General features: G+C 43.7%; 2 protein-coding genes across 18 annotated transcripts in view; both read left to right on the forward strand.

Moving 5' to 3' along the window:
* Nucleotides 1-4,733, forward strand: part of LOC142037264 (E1A-binding protein p400-like) — a 54,747-nt gene extending 50,014 nt beyond the window's left edge. For all 17 annotated transcript variants that reach the window (XM_075041479.1, XM_075041481.1, XM_075041483.1 and 14 more), the window contains one exon: nt 2,181-4,733. In XM_075041479.1, coding sequence (XP_074897580.1) covers nt 2,181-2,453 — 273 coding nt within the window. In that variant the 3' untranslated portion in view covers nt 2,454-4,733. The remainder of the gene's footprint in view (nt 1-2,180) is intronic.
* Nucleotides 4,734-4,971: 238 nt separating this feature from the next.
* NOC4L (nucleolar complex associated 4 homolog) lies at nt 4,972-15,381 on the forward strand. Its single transcript, XM_075041499.1, has 15 exons — nt 4,972-5,092; nt 5,224-5,365; nt 5,491-5,597; nt 5,885-5,992; nt 6,534-6,683; nt 7,298-7,397; nt 7,684-7,718; nt 7,823-7,873; nt 8,413-8,524; nt 9,155-9,215; nt 9,773-9,883; nt 11,195-11,358; nt 12,122-12,204; nt 13,105-13,218; nt 13,536-15,381. The coding sequence occupies exons 1-15, from the start codon at nt 4,997-4,999 to the stop codon at nt 13,650-13,652; spliced, it is 1,551 nt and encodes a 516-aa protein (XP_074897600.1). The 5' UTR covers nt 4,972-4,996; the 3' UTR covers nt 13,653-15,381.
* Nucleotides 15,382-21,837: the final 6,456 nt, after the last annotated feature.

Below are 21,837 nucleotides of genomic sequence, written 5' to 3' on the forward strand. Positions count from 1 at the left end.
TGAAAGAAGTTTTAAAAATTGGTTTCTTGTGATACATAGTCAAGATAGCAAATAATTGAACTAATGAGCGTCATCTGAGTTTGTTCTACAAAAATGAGGACAAATGGAGGGTTACAAGTTGTTTTGTTCCAGTTCATAAAGCTGAGCCAAGTGCTTTGTAAAAGTGTCCTGATTTCAGCTGGGATAGAGTTAATTGTCTTCCTAGTAGCTGGTACAGTGCTATGTTTTGAGTTCAGTATGTGAAGAATGTTGATAACACTGATGTTTTCAGTTGTTGCTCAGTAGTGTTTAGACTGAAGTCAAGGATTTTTCAGCTTCTCATGCCCAGCCAGCGAGAAAGCTGGAGGGGCACAAGAAGTTGACACAGGACACAGCCAGGGCACCTGACCCAAACTGGCCAACGGGCTATTCCATACCATGGGACGTCCCATCTAGTTTAGGAACTGGGGGGAGTGGGGGCGGGGGGAATCGCCGCTCAGGGACTGGCTGGGTGTCAATCGGTGGGTGGGTGGTGAGCAATTGCACTGCGCATCATTTGTACATTCCAATCCTTTTATTATTGCTGTTGTCATTTTATTAGTGTTATCATTATCATTATTAGTTTCTTCTTTTCTGTTCTATTAAACCATTCTTATCTCAACCTACGAGTTTTACTTCTTTTCCCAATTTTCTCCCCCATCCCACTGGGGGGAGGGGGGGGCGGGAGTGAGTGAGCGGCTGCATGGTGCTTCGTTGCTGGCTGGGGTTAAACCATGACAAAAAGTCAGAATGGTGTGGTATCTGTTCTGAATGTGGTATGATAACAGACGGGACTAGGGCAAGAGAAGGTCAGATGGTTTGGTTTCCCCTCCCCTAAATACCAGGCAGTTTATTTAACACTGTTCAGAACAATGTTATTCAGACCATTTAGCAACCGGCATAACTTACGCAGTTGATTGGCAGGAATGATTTAACTTTGGACGGTGGGTGAAGTTACTGCCTCCAGTGCACAAAAATCTGAGCCAATCGGCTCTTCATCTGTCACAGGTTTTAGTGCAGTGTTTCAGTGCAGAATAAAATCTGTGACTGTTTATCTTAAAACAATGATGAAGTGGTGTAAGCTGACTGATAACCACCTCAGATGTGAATGCTTCAAGGGCAAGGTAGACAGCAGGGAGTAGAAAGCTTATCAGTCAACACAAGTTGAGTTGTCCTCTGTAGTCAGTAAGAGCTCCTAGATAATTTTTCAAGGGACTTTAAAAGCTAGATTTTCAAAACTCATTGACGTTGGCATAACTCTGGAACTGTTGAAGTCCATGGTAAAAAGACAAATAAACAGCTCCCCTCCCACACATGCCAGTGACAACAATGGCAGTAGGATTAGGCTATGCTAAGTATTTTTAAAATTCTGGTCTTGATGTGTATGTAGCATTCTTTTTACCTGCATTTTTAGTGCTTCCCAGCAGATTCCTCTTGGATCGGTCAAGAGTTAACTTTCCCCTAGAGAAGTCCTTGCAGCTTCATTTGGCTTCTGTCTCTGACAAAGGCAGATGGAGCTGCTCAGTTTTCATTACCTTGTCCTCTGAAGAAGGAGATGTTGAATTTTTTTCTTCCTTGCTCTGGGTAGTGCTATGAAAATTAGATTTCTGGATGGAGCTCAAACTATTCCACCGTAAATTGGCAATAGAGACTGGCAGCTGTAGTCTGAAAGGATAATGTCAGAGACTGGTAGGAAGCCTCAGTGGCTGTATTTATTGTCATAATATGGGTGCACAGTTGGCATTTTAACCTCTTTGATCCTCCCTCTGTTCTTTTCTCTGTTCCTTCACTTCTGCTTCTGCAGTATGGGAATTTTCCTGTTTATCCAGTGGGGTTTCTATACTTTCCATTTATCTTCTGTAAAGGATCTGGGGGAATGTCCTTTGATTTGCGCTGCAGAGATCTGAGTTACAGGCATCTTGGCTCTTAGTTCTGTTTTATACGGCTCTAGAAAATGTGACAGAACAGTGTTTCTCAGTGAAACCACAGAGCCTATGTTCCCAGAATCCCTCCCAGCCTTCCTACTTTGTCCAAGATACTTGTCAGTCAAGAGAGCGAATGCCTATGTAAGTCAGATGCCTTCTGTAGAGTGGAAACGTAATGAATGATCCGTTTAATGCCAAACTATTCTTTTGTAATTGGCTTGTCATCCTAATGTCTAGGTACAAGCTCAACCCCAAACTGTGACGCTTTCTCAGACGACAGCAGGTCAACAGCAGGTTCAGGTGATTCCTGCAACAACTGCTACTGCTCAGGTCGTCCAGCAGAAACTGATACAACAGCAAGTTGTGACAACAGCATCTCCCCAGATTCAGGCTCCAGGTGTACAGAATCCAGCCCAGACACCAGCAGCATCTGAAGCCCAGAATCAGCAAGCAAAAGTACAAATGAGGACGCCTACTGTCAGATTAAAGGCACCTACTAAGCCAAGTTGAACTAATGATTAGAATGCAATAACAGGGAAACACAGCATTTCTTGTTTGCTAAGCCAAGTGAGAAGCGACTCCAAACATCCAAATGAAGACAAACCACCTCTATTTTATTTTTTTTTTTAGCAGAAGGTTTTTTGCTGGTGAACATTTAAACATGGAAACTCTCATAAAACTTAAGCGTATTAGCAACTGTTTAGCACTCAAAATCTGTACAAGATGCATTCTGCCAGTGTTCTCTGTGCTCATTCAAACCAGATAAAGCAAGCATTACTTATGTTTAAATTCTGCCCAGCTTCACAAAAGTAACATGGTAATATGCCATAAACGTCAGTAAAATTCATCTATCTTAGCATACCACAAACTGCCCGTGGGAATATGCAGTTCTTTGCTATCGTTTGGATGGACGCTCCATATCTAGGGCGAAGCCATTCAAAGAACCAAGTGTGGCTAACATAGCAAAGTATTTTCCATCTGTATAAAAGCTGCATGTTGTTCTTGCTTGAGGTAAATACCTCTGGAAGATCGAACATATTTGAAGTGCTCCCTGCAAACTTTAGCCAATAAATGTGAAAACCTGTAAGTATATGTAATTAAAAAGGAAAAAAAGTTTCATTCTCCATTTTTGTAAGTCTTTTAAAATGTTTGTTAGTAGTTTTGTGTACAGTTTATTGAATCACCCAACCTGTGCGCTCATTCTCATATTTCACTTTAAGATAATGGGTATTTTAGGCATGAACTGAGTAAATACTGTGTTGATAGTAGATGTGTATTAAAGTGTAGCCCATTTTTTTTGTAAAAGAATTGTTCAGTGGATACAGCTAAACAAATGATCCGTAGCTGTTTCTCATGGGACTTCCGTCAAGGAAAATCTCCAACTGATAAAATTTAATCTCTCAGTTTCATTCTGCTCTTGCAACATGTTTAAATGTTCAGTACTTTCTACTCAGCTTTCAGCTCGGGGGGGTGGGGGGCTGGGGGAAGGGGAGAATAGTGAAATTAAATCTAAGACTTAATTCTTCAACTGTGTAAAGAATAAGATCTAACTTTTGTACTATTCTTTTACTAAAGCTAATGATGAATGTATCTTCAGGTGGGTATTTTGGATGTGAATAGAGCGTGGCCTCTTCCTCCAAATCAGTTTGCCTTATTGTTATGAAAAAAAAAAAAAACAACCAACAAAAAAAAAACCCAAGCAAAAAGCTGCATAGAACTGTGGGGGTTTTCTTTACTTTTCTTGCATAAAATGAAAAACAGACTGTTTGCAAACAGCACTGAGTGAGGAATCGAAAAGCTCTTGGTGGCTTGAATGGATTTATTTTACTTTGGCCATAAAACTGCATGACTTGTAAAATTCAGACAAAATTACAACATTCCTTTTCTGAGATGTTTTTAAAATTATTTTTCCATTCTGTGATCTTTTCACTCTTTTAGGCGGGAAGCCTATTTAAAGGCAAGGAAAGCATATCTTTCGTTCTTACCTCTGTATGTACACACCTATTGGTACCTAGCAATCCAAATGGCTTAAACAAGAAAGAATACCCAGTCAGCTCCTCTGTTTTAAGTAGGATAGGTTCAGCCCATTCTGTTAAGATCACAAATGTTAACACGGGGTCAGGCAGCGTTCCTGATTTTTTTGGGGGGGGTTTATTTTAGACCTCTTTTCTCCTGCATCCTCTTTTTCTTGGACCCTCAGGTCTGCAGATATGGGGGCATTGTTGTTTGTTTTGTTGTTGTTTTTTTTTTTTTTAAACTGTTTGTGCATGCAGTAGTGTTCCGCTGACCCTGCCGAACCACCGGTCTGTGCCATTACCTGAACTTCATTACTAGCCGCAAAGCTGGTGGTGTTGGCAGTGGAATAGTTTAAAATGCAAAGGAAATGCAATGGTAACGGATAACTGACACCGTGTACAGTATAGTGTTGCTCATCCAAAAATATTGCTTAGTTAGCCCCAGTTTTACTTTTAAATGTTTAGCTCTTATTATGTGCATGAAAGTCGGGGGGGGGGGGGGGAACACGTCCAACAGTGGGAAAGCTGTTGACTGCATCATTGTGCTGGTCTGATTTGGTGTCTAAAGAGGCAATTGTTTCTTGTTTAGGTCAGTTAATGAAGATAAAAATCACTTTTTTTTTTTCTTTTTTCCTTTTGATGTGTCTTTCTCCCAGGAGTGTGTTAGGAAGTCAACCTGTAAATAACTGATGAACATAAGCATTTGTACTTGATCCAGTAGGATTATAAGGAATAGTGATGTATCCTACCTGAAGGTGTAATAAAGTGTACATTTTTATAACACCGCCTCGCCTTGCCTTCTGTAACGCGCGGGGGAGGGAACGGGGGGGGGACGGACTCGGGAGCTTCTTCCCCACAGATCCGCTTTTCGGGTTGCCGCAGCAGCGAGCTCCGAGCCCCGGCTCCGAGCTCCGAGCCCCGGCTCCGAGCTCCGAGCCCCGTCCCCGCCAGCGGGCGGAGCGGCCGCAGCCGCCGCCTCCTCCTCCTCCTCCCGCCCTTCCTCCCTCCCTCCCTTCCTTCCTTCCGCCGGCCGGCAGCATGGCGCGGGCCGCCGCGCTGGCCTCCAGCCTGGAAGCCGTGCTGGGGAGCCGCAGCAACGCCAACCGCGTCTTCGAGATCCTGGAGCTGCTGGCGGTGAGGGGGGACGGGCGGCCGGCGGGGCGGCGCTGGGGGCTGAGGGCCGCGGCTCGCAGCGAGCCCCGGGAGCGGGGCCGCGCCGGGCCGCCCTGCCTCCCCCCTCTCCTCAGGGACGCGCTCTTCCCCAGGGCCGGGCGGAGGAGGAGGAGGAGGAGGAGGAGGAGGACGTCCTCTGCGCCGCCCGGACCTGCAGCCGGCTGTTCGGGGCGCTGCTGGAGCGGAGGGAGCTGTTCGTGGGCCCGCTGCCCGCCGAGGAGGCCTCTCTCGCCGGTGAGTCGGGGGTTTCGTGCGGCGGTGTGCGGGGAGAGGCAGGGCCCTGAGCCTGGGTCGCCTCTCCCTGGGGCTCGTCCCGGCCGGTCTGAGCTTTCGAGACTCGTCCCCGGTTCACCCTGCAGGGAACTACAGCGCGGAGGACAAGTACAAGATATGGATGAGGCACCGCTACAAGGACTGCGTGGGTTCCTTGGCGGAACTGATGGGACACGCTGCCTTCCAGGTCAAGGTAGGTCCTGAGCCTGCTGCTGAGACACCGGTTCACGCGGGGGTCCCTTGCGATGCCGAAGCAATTTTCGCTCTAATATTTGAGTGCGGCTGGGCAGGCCGTGCTCTAAGACATGGCTGGTGCTCTGGCTCACCTCAGCTCACCAGCCTGCCGGTAGCGGGCACGCAGCTTTCTCAGAGAAGAACATCTTGGTTCGTTCTTCCTCCCTTAGAAGTTGCCTCCTTTGGGTCTCAACCCTGGTGCCCTTGTTGAGGTGGGGGGTCTCTGTTGTTGTTTTTTTTTTGAAGGAACTGTCACTGTGCACCCTCATGAAGTTTGTTGAGTTGGAGGCACGATATCCATTGATCAAAGTAGAGTGGAAGGGGAGTTTAACTTTTCCTCGTGAACTTCTTAAGGTAAGCTGCAGAACTGAAGAGTTCCTCCTGTCGCTTAGCCGGTGGCGCACACGACCTCGTGTGCTCACCTTCTCCAGTACTAAAATTTAAAGCTAGGAGGTTGTCAGCACGCAGGGAGGGTGGTGGTCTAGAGCGAGCACCGAGACCTAGTGCTTCTGTCCCTGCTGAGGCGACGCTTGCAGGTGTGGGAGCAGCTGCCTTGTACAGGTTTGAGCTGGATTCCTGAGTGTTTATGTGGTACCAGTTCTGGGGTGGTTTTTTGGAGTCCCTGGCCTCACTTGCAAGGATTAGGAGATGAGAGGGAAGGTACTGCCCCGGTTCAGCCACCGTGTCGTTTCTAAATGGCATTGTTTTTGATAGAAGGGGCCCATCTTGTAGGTCAGGAGGGCTTGTCAAAGTGGCTTGTGAACGTTGTTTTGTGGCAAGCAGCACACAGCCATGCTAGCTGCCTTTCAGAAAGACAGGAGCTGTCACAGCTCGCTGTCCACTCCAGTACTGTAAGACGCTGACTCGTTGCTTTCCTTTACAAACTTTTTGTTAGGTAGTTGTTGATGGCTTGCTTCCCATAAATGAGGACTCTTCACTCCTGATCTCTCGCTTTCAAGAATATATGGAGTATGATGACATTCGGTACTTTGTCATAAAGGCTGTCACTGAGAATATTGGACAAGTCATGCAGAAGACAAAAGAGGTAACAAATTGTTACTGTTGAGGTGGGTCTGGATAAACTGCTCTGAAACGTGTATCTTTCCCATGAAGCAGGGAGGAACTAGTGGTATATGGAAAGACTTTGGAAGCAAGAGAAATGAGTGTGCTCACTTGAAGGCATTGATTTTTTATTTTTTTATTTTTTTTTCTTGCTCACAGTGTATGCCAATTATGCTAAGACTGTCTTCAGTCTGAAATTGGAAGTACTTGAAGACACACATACTGTTGTTCTTGCAAAACCTGTCTGGGGTCTAGCTTCTCTTTTACCCAGATCTCTGCAGCTTGGGTGGCACACACAGAACACTTAATTTTGTTCTCTCTCTTGTGCAGAAGAAGAGTCTGTTTTCTTTACTGGGATCCACCAGTTTTGTTAGACCAGAATTTAGTTCAGGGATAAGTTTTGTGTTAGGCAAACACTCCAGGACGAGGCAGCAATAGAGAATATACCAGTATATACACCAGCCATCAGCATTTTTCTTTTGCTCTTTCTTTCCTAAATATATTCAGTGCTTGGGAAATAGGACAATGTTGAAGTCCGGCATCGTACCATCTGTTGTGGAACTTGCTTCATGTTTGATTATATGCTTTTTTTCTCAGAGGCCGCTGCCATTTTACCAACAGAACGTATTTGCCCTCATTTCGCCCATTAACATGCCAAACAAAGAGTGTGACATGGTCAAATTTATGGTGAAGCAAGGTTAGTAAGCTCCACATGATGAACTGTGTATGAAAAGGAAAATAAGATTTTTATTGTGTAAAGATTCATACTGTCTGAAAAATGTCTGCTTCTCTGATCACAGTGATTCTAAACAGTATTACAAAATCCATATTCCTCAGTCTACAGCGGGGTCTGTCATGGCCTTGTGTCAAGACAAGACTTCAGCCCAAATTCTTAGGGTATCAAAGGACTAAGTAAAAAAGGGTTGTCTTAATTTTTTAAACATCCATTTCAAGTTCAACATCTGTTTTCCCTTTTTTCTTAGATAACTGGGAGGAATTGAAAGTGTCGAAGCTGCAGGTAACTGTTCATTTGGTGCTTCAGAGTTGAAATTTTATCTACTTTAAAATAGAGCTTTATCTACACCAGTGTGTTTAACTCACTGCTTGCAATTCTGTTTTAAGGCACACAGGCAGGCGTTTGAAAAAATGTGGCTCAGTTTTTTGAAGCACAAGGTGAGTGTTACTTCTGCGACTGATCTGCATTGCTTTCTAACTACTAATCATTAGAGGCTGTGGCTGTCCTTGCATGGAGCTCCTGGTAGGAGCCCACTATGCTTTCAGTGTCAAATGAGAACTGCCCAGTCACCACTTCTGCTGGATTGTTCTGCTGAGAAACAAGACCTCATGTACAGTCTGCTGCTTCTCCTTACTCTCAGCATTTTTTTCCCACCTTAAGTCTGCCTGTTAGGAGTGATCTGCCGCATAACAACCTCTGTTCACAAGTTGAAGGTTCCAAAGCCTTCTTGCTGGTGACTTTCTCTTCTGAGCTGTGATGACACTTTTAGTTGTGAGCACCAGCTTCTTTGAATGAACTGAATTGTGAGGTGTCACTTGTAAACTCTCCCATTTGGGAACTGTTTCTGCAAGCCATTCTGTATTGTCCTGGCACATTCCGTTTTGCTTGTGTGTTGCCTTTTTGAGCCATGGATTGCTGTTGCTCTCCGAGTTCTCCCTGCAATGATTGTTTCACTGTATTGTTTTGTCCTTTACAGCTACCCACTGGCCTTTACAAAAAAGTTCTTGTCATTCTACATGACTCCATCCTGCCTTATATGAATGAGCCCACTCTCATGATAGACTTCTTGACAGTGGCCTATGGCATAGGTGAGTGAAACAGGCCTTTTTGTTCTTTCTGAGGCTCTGCGGCATGGTACATGTGGACTTGGAAGGGCTGCTGGATGCAACACCTCAGCCTGGGTGATGAAACAGATGTACTTTTGGCTGGCTTCAAGCTAAGGAACTAATGTGAACTTTGTTGTCCCTGAAAATGAGATGTTTTTAACTGTGTGTGTTAGTGTTGTTGCTCCTTGTATGTAGGGAAGATTATATTTATGTCTTTGGGAAGAGTAGAATACTGGAGTGATTTCTTCTAGAGTTCAGCCAGCAATGGTGATACCTGGCCTGCATCTGGACACAGGATGCACAGATTCCTACAGAAATGTCTTCTCTGGGGAGACCTTTGCCTACACAGTATGGCTTTCTTGGGGAGTCAGATCAGTATGTTTGTGTCTCTCAGTCCTTTAGAGCCTGTTCTTCTAAACTACAGTTTAATCTTTGTAAGTAACTTATGAGCCTCTGGATGGTTTTAGATGAAATTGTTACCTTACAGCTATTGTGCTTGCTCTAATTGCAGGTACTCTTAGTTTTGTGTTTCTTGTAGGAAGGTTTTATAATAGAAACAAGTTGAAGCTGATACTTATTTTCTTATGGTGTTGATACCTGCCTTTCTTACAGGTGGAGCAATCAGTCTTCTAGCCTTAAATGGATTATTTATTCTGATTCATCAGCATAATCTGTAAGTGAAAAGAGCATCTTGTTTAAAGGGACATGGGTTTTTGCATTTATATCTTTATAGGAAGGAACTGAAATGGATTCTACACATCTTCAGGCTTTAAAATTCCCCCACGAGAAAGCTGAACTCTGCACAAGAGGCTCAGCTGTTTGGATGCTGAGCTCTTTTGATAGTCTGATCTTTTTTCAGCTGAGCCTAAATATCCTCTTCCCCAGACTGTGGTTGCTCAGCACTTGAAAGTAGACTTTTTTGATAATAGACTTAATTGATCTGATTACACAGTGAAGCCATAGTCTTTGGTGTGCCTTTCACTGGATCCTGTACCATTTGCAGTCAATGGACATAGCTTCACATCCTGAAAATGGTTGGGCACTGCAAGAGCCATAAATTCACCGTACAGCTTGTTTTTAAGTGGTGGCTGTGGAGAGAAGCCTAAGAAAGCTAAACAGAGCACAGCAGTGGTCTGGGGTAGTCTATAATGAAAGCACAGAAACATTTAGACACAGTGTAGTCCTATTGTACATCACAAACGGACATTGTCTTTTTCCTTTTTTTAACAGGGAATATCCTGACTTTTACAAAAAGCTGTATAGTCTTTTAGACCCTTCTATATATCATGTGAAGTACCGAGCCCGCTTTTTCCATTTGGCTGATCTGTTTTTGTCTTCATCGTAAGTTGCATCTTTATTATGTATGTTCACTATTTTCTTCATGCTTTTCTGTTAGCCAGAGACTGTTCTTGAACAGTCTGCCACATGTCTGGATATAGCATATTCAGTGTGCCTATTGGATTAGGTGCATTTTTAGCAAGAAAACTGAACCCAAGTTATTGTAGTGTTGTGTAATTTTTCATGTGCTATTTTTGAAGATTTGCCACACAACCATCTAGTTTCAGAAAGTAAAAATGCAGTTAGTTACCTGAGTTTGATCCGCCAGTGATTGTGGATGTATTTTGATCTGTATTCCACTTTGGCTGAAAGTGGTGATTTTTCTGTCTGTCTTTATGAATATGGAAAAAGTAACATTTGCAGGCTTTTTATAGATCATAAAGCTGTTAATAAACTGATGACGTTTTGCAGCCATATAACATTGAAATATAAAGTGTTTGACAGTCTGTCTTGATGCTGTCAATTCATTGTACACAGGGAAGAAACTAGATAAGCAGCTGGTCATATAGTTGCCATCATATGTTATAAAATAAACCAAGAGTAACGCTTTACAGTTCAGCACTAGGCACTTCTTATCAAACCCCTTGTATTCATAGTGTACTTTGGAGAGAGTAACAAGATCTGACAGATGGTGTCCTGTGGAGTGGCTTTGCTGAGCCTTGCAGGTGTAGCATGCCCCAGGGCTGAAGGCCGAGTGGCTGAAAATTGTCATCTTTCATCCCGGCTCTTCTGACCTGAAGAAAGTGCCTAGATGAGCTGATTGCTGTTAGAAATTTGCATTTTTACCATAAAAAAAGAACTATTCTGCACATTTACATTACAGCAGCTTTATGTTCCCATTAACAGCTGTGGTGCTTGCTTTAGTCCTGGAAGTATTACGTAAATTTAACACCATGGCCTATGTATTAATTAAACCCACAAAATTACATTAGAAGAATATAATTAAGGTTGCCAGGCCAAGCACTCAGAAGTTTATAAAAGGACTGAATAAAGACTGCCATGTGAATGACCATGTACAAGAGATATGCTTGGCAAGTGCTTGGAGTGGTGCCATGCATCTGGATTGAATCACAGACTGATTTGAGATTATTCATGTATTGAATGGAAATGCCCCCAGATTTGTTCCAGAGAGGACACAAGACCCTATATTATGGCTTGGAAACAGGATTCTTGTAGCTTCTCTTTACTTCATAGCTGACAAAATCTGAAGAGCCCCACTGATCTTTAACCCGACGTGCTGTTTGGATTGGTGAGGCTGCTGGCTCACTTGCTAGCACTTCTACAGGCTGGTTTCTTCTGTCTCCTTTCCAACAGTCACTTGCCAGCCTACCTGGTGGCAGCATTTATAAAGCGCCTCTCCCGGCTGGCCCTGACTGCTCCTCCCGAAGCTCTACTCATGGTCATTCCCTTCATCTGTAATCTCTTTCGGAGGCATCCTGCATGCAGAGTGCTGGTACACAGACCTAATGGGCCAGAAGGTAAGAGGGAAGGTGGCCAGGGGAGTTTGGGGTTACGCCTTCAGACAACATAAAGAGCAGGATTCCTGCGAAGGAGGAGGGGAGATCCCAGCCCTGGTTCTGAGGTTTAGAAGGATCCCCTTGTCCCTCGAGTTCGTGGAAAGCCAGTGGGCTGTTCTTGCAAGTTCTCTGCCTCTGAAGACCTGCCTGCTTTGCTCCTTTCTGACCTTGGGCCTCACAGTTGGCTGCACTGCCTCTGTGATTCTCTGGGTGAAGGCTGCTTTGAGCCTGCCACACTGACCCAGCCTACTTCCAAGTGCTAAAGGACTGGGGGAGCTGTACCATACCGCTGAGCTTGTCTTGTTCACCTCAGGACCATAAAAAAAAGAGAGAAGAAACCAAATGCAGAAACCAGAAGCTTCCTAAATTTCTGTCTGTAGTGTTTTTGTGTAGGTGGCCTCACTAGGGCCTCAGCGGTCTCCTGAGTTTTTACTTCATCTCTCTGATTTAACTGACCAGTGTTGAACATCAGTAGTGACCATTCAAAGTTGCCTGAGATATTCTTGGTGCCCTACTTCCTGTGCTCTTTAAAAAAGTAACATGGTTCTGCAGTGCTGCCAGCAGTGACTCTTGGGTTGTGCTGGGATGCGTCGGCTTGCTCCTGGACCCTAAATGTCTTGGGAAGGAGCAACTCTGGCTGCAGCACCGCTCTGGGTCTCTGTGTTCCCTTTGGGGTTATGTACATCACGCAGGAGGTATTAGCTCTGTATCTCTATTTCCTTAGGTATGTCAGAAGATCCATATATTATGGAGGAGGAGAAGCCATCTGAAAGCAGGGCTTTGGAGAGCTCTCTCTGGGAGATTCAGGTATGTCAGCTAAAAAGGAACATCTGGTCTGGTATGGGTTTCTTCCACCCTTGCCACTTCCTTGACGCGTCTTGGCAGTAGGGAGTCCTGCTTACAAGAACCTGCTGACATAATGTCTCGCAAATCAGATCTATCCTAGCGTAAGACGCAAAGGATTCCATACACTGGAGAAATTGTATGTGCTAATTAGTAGGTGACTTGTGAGCACACATCTGACTGTGCAGCTGAAAAGTGTGCAGTTAACAGCTGAAACAGACTAAATACCTGCAAATGTACGGGGCGCTTTATTTGCTTTGGAGAGGAGATAGGAACTTGCCGAGCACTGATGAAAATTAATCGGGTACAGCTAGGTCATCCTGTAGAAATGGGTTTAAAAATGCTGGAGAAGATTGTAATGTTCATCTTTCACCTGGATCGTTTGTAAGATGGTGTGTGAAGGTTGAAATTGGTTAAATTAGTCCAGTGGTTCTAAAACCTTAATGCCAGGATTATCACTTTCCATTTAAATGCTACAAGGGTTTTGTGTAAGGGGCTGAAGCAGCAACAAGGATGTTGTGCAGGAGCAGGAAGCCCAGAGAACAGCAGCTCGGATGTGTCATCAGGGCTATGGGAGGTAGCAGAATTGGGTTATGCATTGCAGGTGTGGCCTGTGGAGGAGTCCATCTGTCTTGAGCTGGATGTGAACCAGGTGAGAGGGGCCTTTGACGTGTTTGAAAGATGGCTGAAAGCAGGATTTCTTGAAGCTGTGTAGTAGCACAGTACAGCAAACTTGCCTCTGCCAGAATTTGATGTTCACTGAAGATCTGACCAGCAAAGGGGCAGATATCTGTGTGGGAATGCAGATAGATGCGTGTTACCCTGTGCTTATTAGACCATCCCCTATTTGTCTTGCTTTTGCAGTCTCTACAAAACCATTATCACCCAGATGTGGCCAAGGCAGCTGCTATCCTGAACCAGTCGCTGTCTGAAATAGAGGATGACATATCAGGGCTCCTGGAGCTCTCAGCTTATGAGGTAGTGTTGCTATGCCTTTGTGAATGATTGGAACCAGAGGAAAGGAGACTGGTTCCTGGACGCAATAGCCATGTTCTGTTCATCAACCTTGCTGCTGCGCAGGGAGCTAGACTGACTTTTGGTTACCCACAGCCAGGGAAAACCAGGAAAATGTCTGTTAAATGATAGAGCATGAGGCAGCTGTGGTGACAGGGCTGGCTTTTATATAAAAGGTTTATTTGCTGGATCTTTTAAGAGGTTAGAGTGAGCAGTGGTATCAGCCAGGGTGAAAAGCTTGTACTGAGTTTTGCCAATATCTTCTATTTTTTCCTTTGTAGCTTTTTGATAAAGAAGTAAAGAAAAAGGCTATTGATGTGCCCTTGGAGTTTGACCAAGTACGAGGTTTGTTTGGGAAGAAAAATGATATCTTTGCAGAGCACTTCACTTTAGATTGATGTGATCTCTTATAAACGCATCCGCACAACTGACTGATCTTAGGGACATGCACAAAGCTCACGTGTTGTGCTCGGCAATTCTGCCTTTGAAGTTTCTCCATGTGATGAGAGCTGGACTGCTTGAAAAAGGTGCAGCCTTCTTCAGCGACCTTTGCCACTACCCATGGATGGACTTCCCTTTGTCTCACACTCACATACTGCCACCTGCTATTTGGGAGGGATTTTTCCTCAGAGCAAAGTTTTCTGGACTTGTTCATTGCTGGGATTCCAGCCCTTTTCTCCAAAGCTGCTGGTGCTGGCTGTGATCGGTGACTGCATCGACAGAGCATCTTGCTGCAATTCAGTAGGACTGAGGGGAATTGTGGTCTCTGACTGCTGCTCTTGTTTTTCAGATGTGTTACTTTTATAGTGGAGCTGACAACCTGTTTGTAGCAAGTGACTTCAATACATAGCTGTAAACACCTGATGATACTCTAATTATATACACTTTTAAACTCATGTCTTCAGAGGGATGTTTAGCTTCTTATGTACTCATCTTAACACACCCACGTTCGAGGCACTGAAAGCTCTGGTTTGTCAAAAACAACTCATAGATGATGCTCAGTAATTCCATCTGTGAAGTGTTGCTGATGATCCCTCATGTACATCCATCTCATGCTGTAAGGTTACTTAATTCAAAATGCTTGTGAGCTTTGGAAATGAGCATAATCCTGGTGACTGCTGTAGCTAGGGAGGCAAACTGATGTGCAGTGGGAGGTATGTCTAATCCTTGGTTTTTGCTTCAGAATGATAAGCAGCTTGATGTAGTTTTGTTTGCAGCCTGCAGGTGTTGTAGGAGCTGTGGCCAGTGTGTATCCAGGTGCTAATGAAGTTTTAACTAGTCCCCTGATGCTAGGTGGTTTTGTTACTTTGGATTTTTCATATGGTTCCCAAAGTCATGCAGAAATTCATTTTGATAGGGCTTGGCATTTTTTTTTCCCCACAAGGTTTTAAGTTTAAGGTAAACTGCTTATTAAGAACGCAGATAAATGCAGGACTTTTTTTTTTTCGTAATAATTTTCAACAACTCAATGTTATCTCGTTGGACTTTAAGTCTGCTTGCATATTTGGAAATCTTATTTTATGGAGGAGAAAAATACAGTCAAAGAGGCCAAGAAATCTAATTTCTGTCAGATAGGTCTGTTTAAGTCAAGGAAAACTGCAGCTGTCTTGGAGACCCTAAGTGTTATGTTTTCTTCATGCTTTCCAAACAGTGGACGTGTCGTCAGAGTATAGAGCCCTACCTCTTCTCTTTTTTTTCTCTGATGCTTTTGAATTCAGGTCGGGTGTTTTTCAGGATTCAATTTTTTTTCTGTTTTTAAAAGAAGTCTCGCTCTTTGTTTTTCACTGGTGAAAAAACAATCCTGTCTCCTTCCTGGCCAGCCTGCTTTTCTTTTTTTCTTTGACTTCTGCTATCTGTGGTAGGAAGACAGAATGGGTGAGATGATAACTTACAGCTTGAGAGACCTCAGTTCAGGTTCACCCAAGCCTTGTATTTCACCTCTAAAATGTATCTCCCTATGTCATATGTGTGTTGTATGTATGTGTTTGGTAAACATTTTGAAGTGCTCTGATGCTATAGTAATGAGGACCACATAGCTACCTTTGAAAGAAGTATGTAAGTGTATCATCTTTCAGATGAAATGAATGAATATATTGAATATTGAAATGAATGAATATATATATTAAATACCTTTCTCTGCATCTTTTTGTTTTACTCAGGTTGGCCCAGTTACATCTGTCTGAAATTACTGATGGGCAATGTCATTCCTATCTTTCATAATATTGACACTCCAGGAGTGTGAGGATTCTTTTTTTAATGCACAAATATTAAACCATTTGGGCATGGGGCAAGTCAAGGTCTCATGGGGTTGAAAATTAGGGAGTTTGGTTGAGTTCTTAAGATGTGGATGGAGGGTAAGCAGAGTCTTTGTCAACAAGGCATCCGAAGGGCTGTGTAAGCTGTGTGCCTCTGTCTGCCACCCTGGGGTCTCCTGGCACCAAACAAGGATACCCTGCTCATGGAACAGGTTGAGTTGGTGGGCAGTAGTGGGAAGCAGCAGCTTCTGCCCTCTGATATGGCCTGCTGCTGCCTTGTGGGCAAAGCCTTGTACCTCCGAGACCAAATGACCACAGACTAAAATATTATCAATACACTTGGATGCTACTGGAAATAGGGGGGGTTGCTATTTCCCAGGAGAAAGACTGCGAAGGCACCAGAATCTTCAATGTTTTTGCCAGCTGTGGATCCTAAGTACTGTACTGCAATTAACGGTGACTTGATTGGAGCAAGATGCAATGTATTTTTTCAAGTGCATTCCCTGTGCCCTGTGTGCTAACCGTTGCAGCTCCCACTGATGTTGAGACGGAGGGTTAGGCTGACTCAATATGTTTTCAGATCTGCCGGCACATTTCAATGCTGTTAGCACTTTACTTCAAGTATGTGCAGCTGACCTGGTGTGATTTAATTATTTTGTGGTGATACCTAGCAGTCCCAGGCACAGCCCCACTGTGCTTGATGCAGACAAGACAAACCCTAGACAGCTCAAAAGAGCTTACAGCTTAAAGCCTGGGTGCACTTTAGACAAGCCTTGAAGGTCTTCCAGAGACTTCATCCCCCATCTCTGATGCTGCACTTGCCTAAGCAGCGTTCTTAAACCAGCTCTTAGGTGGAGATAGCTTTAAGCTCCTGCCTGTCCTTGGAAAAACATTCCACCTGGTCTTTCATCAAGCTTTTATCTTTAAACTTTCACCCCCCTCCCCTCAATAGGAAGCATCAGGGAAAAAAATCAGCAGTTATAAATATTAAAAGTTTCATCTGCACTGAGTGAACAACCCTTATCAGGCTGCACACCCGCTGCTGCTACTGCTCTACAGGTCTCCACAGACTGCAGATTATAGACGCTTTAATCATAGTGCGTATTAACTGGAAGGCCAGATTGAAGTACCAGGCAGAGAGCGCATAAGTCACTCCTGTTATTATTTGATTTTTATCAGATGTGGGGAGCGGGGAGAGGGCTGTTCTGGGCTTTTTTGTTGTTGTTGTTGGGTTATTTCAGTGAGCATAAAAGTTTTATGAAAACATTGACATAGTCCCCCAGCCTCCCCACCCGTCACTGCCTCGTTCTCCCACCAGAGGATAGTGATAAGGTCTCTCTGTGTTGCAATGGACTGCCCTTGGTTTATTTTCCTGAGCTTTCATTCATTTAAAGGCCATTCAAAGTCATCCCAGCCTGAAGGTAAAAGATAGAGCCACTCATCAAGAGCACGATGGGATTTATCTTGTGAGTCAAAGGTCCGAGTCACTATGGTGTTTGTGTTAATCAGCTTAGATTCTTACTTTTAAGCTATTCATTAGGGGATAGAGGGAAGTGTAGATTTACATCCATAAATAAGTGGAAAAGTGCAAATGCCAGCCAGAGGCTTGGGGCAGGCTTGCCTCGAGTAGAGGGGTCTCTGCTCTGGGGCAGTCAGTGCCTGTCCTCTTCCAGCACAGTGGGACAAATTCCGCTTGGCTGCAGGCTGGCAGTCATCCTCCGGGAAATTAGGCTTGTGTGTGTAAAATAACTCACTTTTTACACCATACACTCAGGTATCTCAAGGGGATATTAGGAACTGCCCAACGTGCATCCCCTGCCTGTCATCTTAACCACCTGGGAGTCTACCTCTGCCCCTCTGGATTGCACATAAGCTCCTTTCAGCATAAAGGAGCCGGACACTGAGCGAGTTCATAAATCCTGTCTTAGCTCCAAAGGGACCAGATCCACAAAGCTCCCACTTGCTTAAAAAAAAACAAGTAAAAAATGCTTAGCCCTGCTAAGCACCTGCTGTTAGTATTAAGGTGGTTTCCCAGCCTTGAGATAGTGAAAGCTGCAGTGTAGCCGTAACCCCTGTGTTTTCCACTACCTAGTTTTGAAAAACAAATGAGCTCTTGCCTAATTTACAGCCCTGCTCAGGCAAAGAGGGCTACAGGATCTCAGTTCGACTGACACCAGCCTTCTCCAGCACTATCATAATCAATATTCATTAACTGAAGTCTATTGGACTTGGAGATTTACTGCTATTAATAAGCCAAGAGTCTATCTTAGTGTAGTTTATGATGGAAATTTTAGGTCTGTTAATAAAAAGAATTGCTCTTCCGCAGTTTCTTAGCCCTGTCCCTGGGCCATGCTTACATCACTAAAAAGAGAGAACTGGAGCACATAGGCAGAGCCAAAAGAGAGAAAAACAGAGGGAAACTTCTCTTCAGAGCTGGTGGAAGGCACCTGCAGCTGGATTAGCGTATGGCCAGCTTCAGAAATAACCCTCTTGTTATCTAAGCAAGTAGAGGGTTAAAAATCCGTGAAGAATTTAGTGAAGTTAGATGTTGCACATACTAACAAAACCAAATATGTACACAATGTCTAGGATCAGGCTGACCGTCCTTGAGGTTGTCAGAAGCGATGAATTAGAGAACTACTAATCAGGAGTTGGCTATCCTTGAAGGAGAAACATCCTGGAAAATATGTCAACTATATGTACTTTTAATTATCATGTTTGTACTTAATTTTGGATAGTTAGCTGAACTGTGTCCTTAAGCGAACTACCCTCATTATAATACTAAAACTCACACCCACTGGGCAGGAGACCCCGGCCCAGGCGGAGACCCTTACTCACAGAGCATGCGTAATGAGAACAGAGATTGTGTAACCATATGCAAATTACTAACCAATCAGTATTAGAGGGAAGTCTGTGGGAACCTACCAAGTGAAAATAATGTGTATAAAAGGAACTCTGGAGAATACCGCGGTGTGCTAGTTAGTGGGAAAGCACCTAGCACCCAAACTTGCACAACTTTGTAATAAACAATATCTGGTCTCTGTGTGTGAGATCGGCTCATTGCACACCGGGTACCGAAACCCACTTTTGGGACAACAGTTTTGGCAGCCCACATGGGACATCACTGAGAAGCCTTGCCTGGATCGACTTGCTGCAATCAGCGAGGAGAAGCGGACTGCTCGGACTCCAGCACACACTGAACTGATTTTTGGCGACTCCAACGGCTCCTCTCCCTGCTGGGCAGTAAGTAAACAAAGTTGCAATACTGAAATCAAGATATTGCTGAATGGGGGATCTGCTAAAAGGGGCTATTTGTCATTTAATATTTTGTATTTGGTTAATGACGGGACGCATCCCTTGTTTTGTATTTGATTTGGTATCTGTCGCGTAATTTTACACTCATTTGGATTTTGAATATTTCTGCAGAAGTCGTTCCCTTAGAAGGACTGCAGCAAGAGACTGAGATACACAAGTAGGCGCCTTATATACAGTTTCTTAAGAAACAATATGGGATCTGGCCCCTCTACTGAGACACCCCGTTGTTCTCCCTTGGGATGCATCCTGAAACATTGGGATAAGTTTGGAGGGGATCCTCTAACAAAAGAAAAGCTGAGATGATACTGTAATCAATGGCGGCCAATGTATAAATTAGATGATCAAGAAGCGTGGCCTGAAAATGGATCCATAAATTATAATACTATACTACAATTAATGTTGTTTTGTAGAAGGAGGGATAAATGGGATAAAGTTCCTTATGTTGATATACTTTTCTCTTTACGTAATAACCATGAAGTCCGAAAGAAGTGTGGTTTGATGAATAATGATGATAATGGCATGTATGCTTTAGCTGATAATGGAAAGAAAAAGCAAAGGTGGTGTTCTGCATGTGATATAGGGAAAGGATGTACTAGAAAAAGTGAAGAAGAAGAGGATGCTCAAATGTTGGTGGCAAAACCCAATGATAGAGAGCAGGATCTTGAAATCGAGAGTGATAGCAGTAGCATTGAAATAAAAGAAGAAAGAAGGATTATATCCAGGGATTGGATACCTTTAGCCTGATCTCAGGGAGAACCTGATTTCAACAACAGCCAGTTATTCAAGCTCCTTTGCATCAAGCAGTAGGACCAGAAGGGTTACCTATGTTTGTACGTTTACTACATCAGATTTATTAAATTGGAAGGAGTCAGTAGGGTCATATTGGGATGATCCTGAAAAGATGCATAGATTGGGACAAAGTGTCATAATGAATCATAACCCCGCATGGGGAGATACGCAGGTGTTGTTAAATACCCTATTTACTCCAGAAGAGAAAAGGTTAGTATTAGAGAAATCTAAGGAAGAAAATGAAAGGCAAAACGTGAAGGACGATCCTACTAGATTCATGCCAAAAACGGACCCCGGTTGGGATCTCAATACTACTACAGGAAGGATAATGGTTAAACAATATCAACAATTGATTCTTTATGGGATACACCACGGGGTCCCTAGGCAAAACAATATTTCTAAATTATATGGGGTACAACAAGGGATAAATGAGGAACCCACAGCATTCTATGAGAGATTGTGTGAAATAGCTAGGAAATGGACTGATTTAAATCCAGAGGAAGAAAGTAGCAAGATGATGTTTAATACGCTGTTTATCAGGGAAGCAGCCCCAGACATCTGAAAGAAGTTACAGAAGGTTGATGGGGCTGAGGGAATGTCCATTTCACAATTAATAGAGATAGCATATAATAATAGGGAAGAGGTAAAAAAGAAAGAGAGGCAAAAATAAAAACAAAAAGATGGGAAGCTACAGGCTGCTTTACTAGCTGTTGCTATAGTGGGTGCTTCGTGTTGGGGTCAAGGACAAGGAAGAGGAGGAAGCTTTAGAGGAAACATGACCCAAGGAAGAGGCAGAAGTTGTGGTCCCCGAATTATGGATAACCAGATTGGACCAAATCAGTGTGCTCATTGTAGAAAAGAAGGACATTGGAAAAATGCATGTCCAAAATTGGAGAAACGGGACACAACTACCTGTGAAGGGGGGTCAGGTACCTGAAGCTGCTGAATTTAACACTCCAATATTACCAGTAAGAAGCCTTGGTTCCAGGAATACCAATTAATGCAAGACCTAAGGGCAATAAATCAAATTGTGCTTGATGTCCACCCGGTGGTACCAAATCCCTACACGTTCTTATCTGCTATTCCTGAGAATAACTTTTCTTTTACAGTATTGGATTTAAAGGATGCCGCCTTTTGCATTCTGCTGGAAGCTGAGAGTCAGAAGTTGTTTGCTTTTGAATAGGAGAGTCCATCCACAGGACAAAAAGTGCAACTCTGCTGGACAGTACTACCACAAGGATTCAAGAACAGTCCTACTATGTTTGGTAACGTACTGGCCGAAGAATTAGAACACTGGCAAGGTAAGAAGCCTTCTGTCACTCTTTTACAATATGTAGATAATATACTTCTGGGGACAGAAACTGTACAGCAGTGCAAGGAGGCGACCATAAGTTTGTTGAACTTTTGGGGATTAGCTGGATATCAAGTATCTCAGAAAAAGGCACAAGTGGCACAGAGGGTTGTTATCTATCTTGGATTTGAAATATCACAAGGAGAGAGAAAACTGGGGACTGAATGTAAAGAAGTGGTGTGTCAAATTGCCCTACCTCATCCAAAAGAAAACTAAGAGGATTCTTAGGAATGGCAGGATGGTGTAGACTGTGGATATCCAATTTTGGGTTAATGGCCAAGCCTCTATATGCAGCCATAAAAGGACCAGGAGAAGTCCTAGAGTGGACTTTGGAGCGTCGGAGGGCCTGATGAAAGCTTCTGATTTAGGATTACCAGACTTTACTAAACTCTTTGCATTACATGTACACAAGAGATTACACATAGCCTTGGGAGTTTTGACCCAAACATTGGGGGAGTGGAAAAGACCAGTGGCATATTTTTCTGAACTAGATGAAGTAAGCAAGGGGTGGCAAGGCTGTCTCTGGGCTGTACCTGCAACTGTACTGTTGATTCAAGAAGCTTGGAAATTGACTGTGGAACAATTAATTACTGTATTTGTTCCGCATGCAGTAGTTGGGGTATTAGAGCAGAGAGGACAGACAGCATTGGTTATCCCCAAGCAGGGTGATACAGTGCCAAGCTGTATTATTGGAACAAGATGATATAATCATGAAAACATCTTCCTCCTTGAATGCAGCCACATTGTTGTCTATTACTGGTGATGAGAATTCGATACATGATTGCATTCAATCTCTTGAACAAGTGTATTCCCATTGACCAGATTTGAAGGACATCCCTCTGGAAAATCCAGACTGGATCTTATTTATCGATG

This window comes from Buteo buteo, chromosome 11 (assembly GCF_964188355.1).
Source record: "Buteo buteo chromosome 11, bButBut1.hap1.1, whole genome shotgun sequence".
In the NCBI taxonomy this organism is placed as follows: Eukaryota; Metazoa; Chordata; class Aves; order Accipitriformes; family Accipitridae; genus Buteo; species Buteo buteo.

Coding starts and splice junctions, on each gene's coding strand:
- NOC4L (XM_075041499.1), top strand. CDS start 4,997: ATGGCGCGGGCCGCCGCGCTGGCCTCCAGCCTGGAAGCCGTGCTGGGG. Junction 5,093..5,223: donor AGATCCTGGAGCTGCTGGCG/GTGAGGGGGGAC, acceptor GCTCTTCCCCAG/GGCCGGGCGGAGGAGGAGGA. Junction 5,366..5,490: donor CGAGGAGGCCTCTCTCGCCG/GTGAGTCGGGGG, acceptor TTCACCCTGCAG/GGAACTACAGCGCGGAGGAC.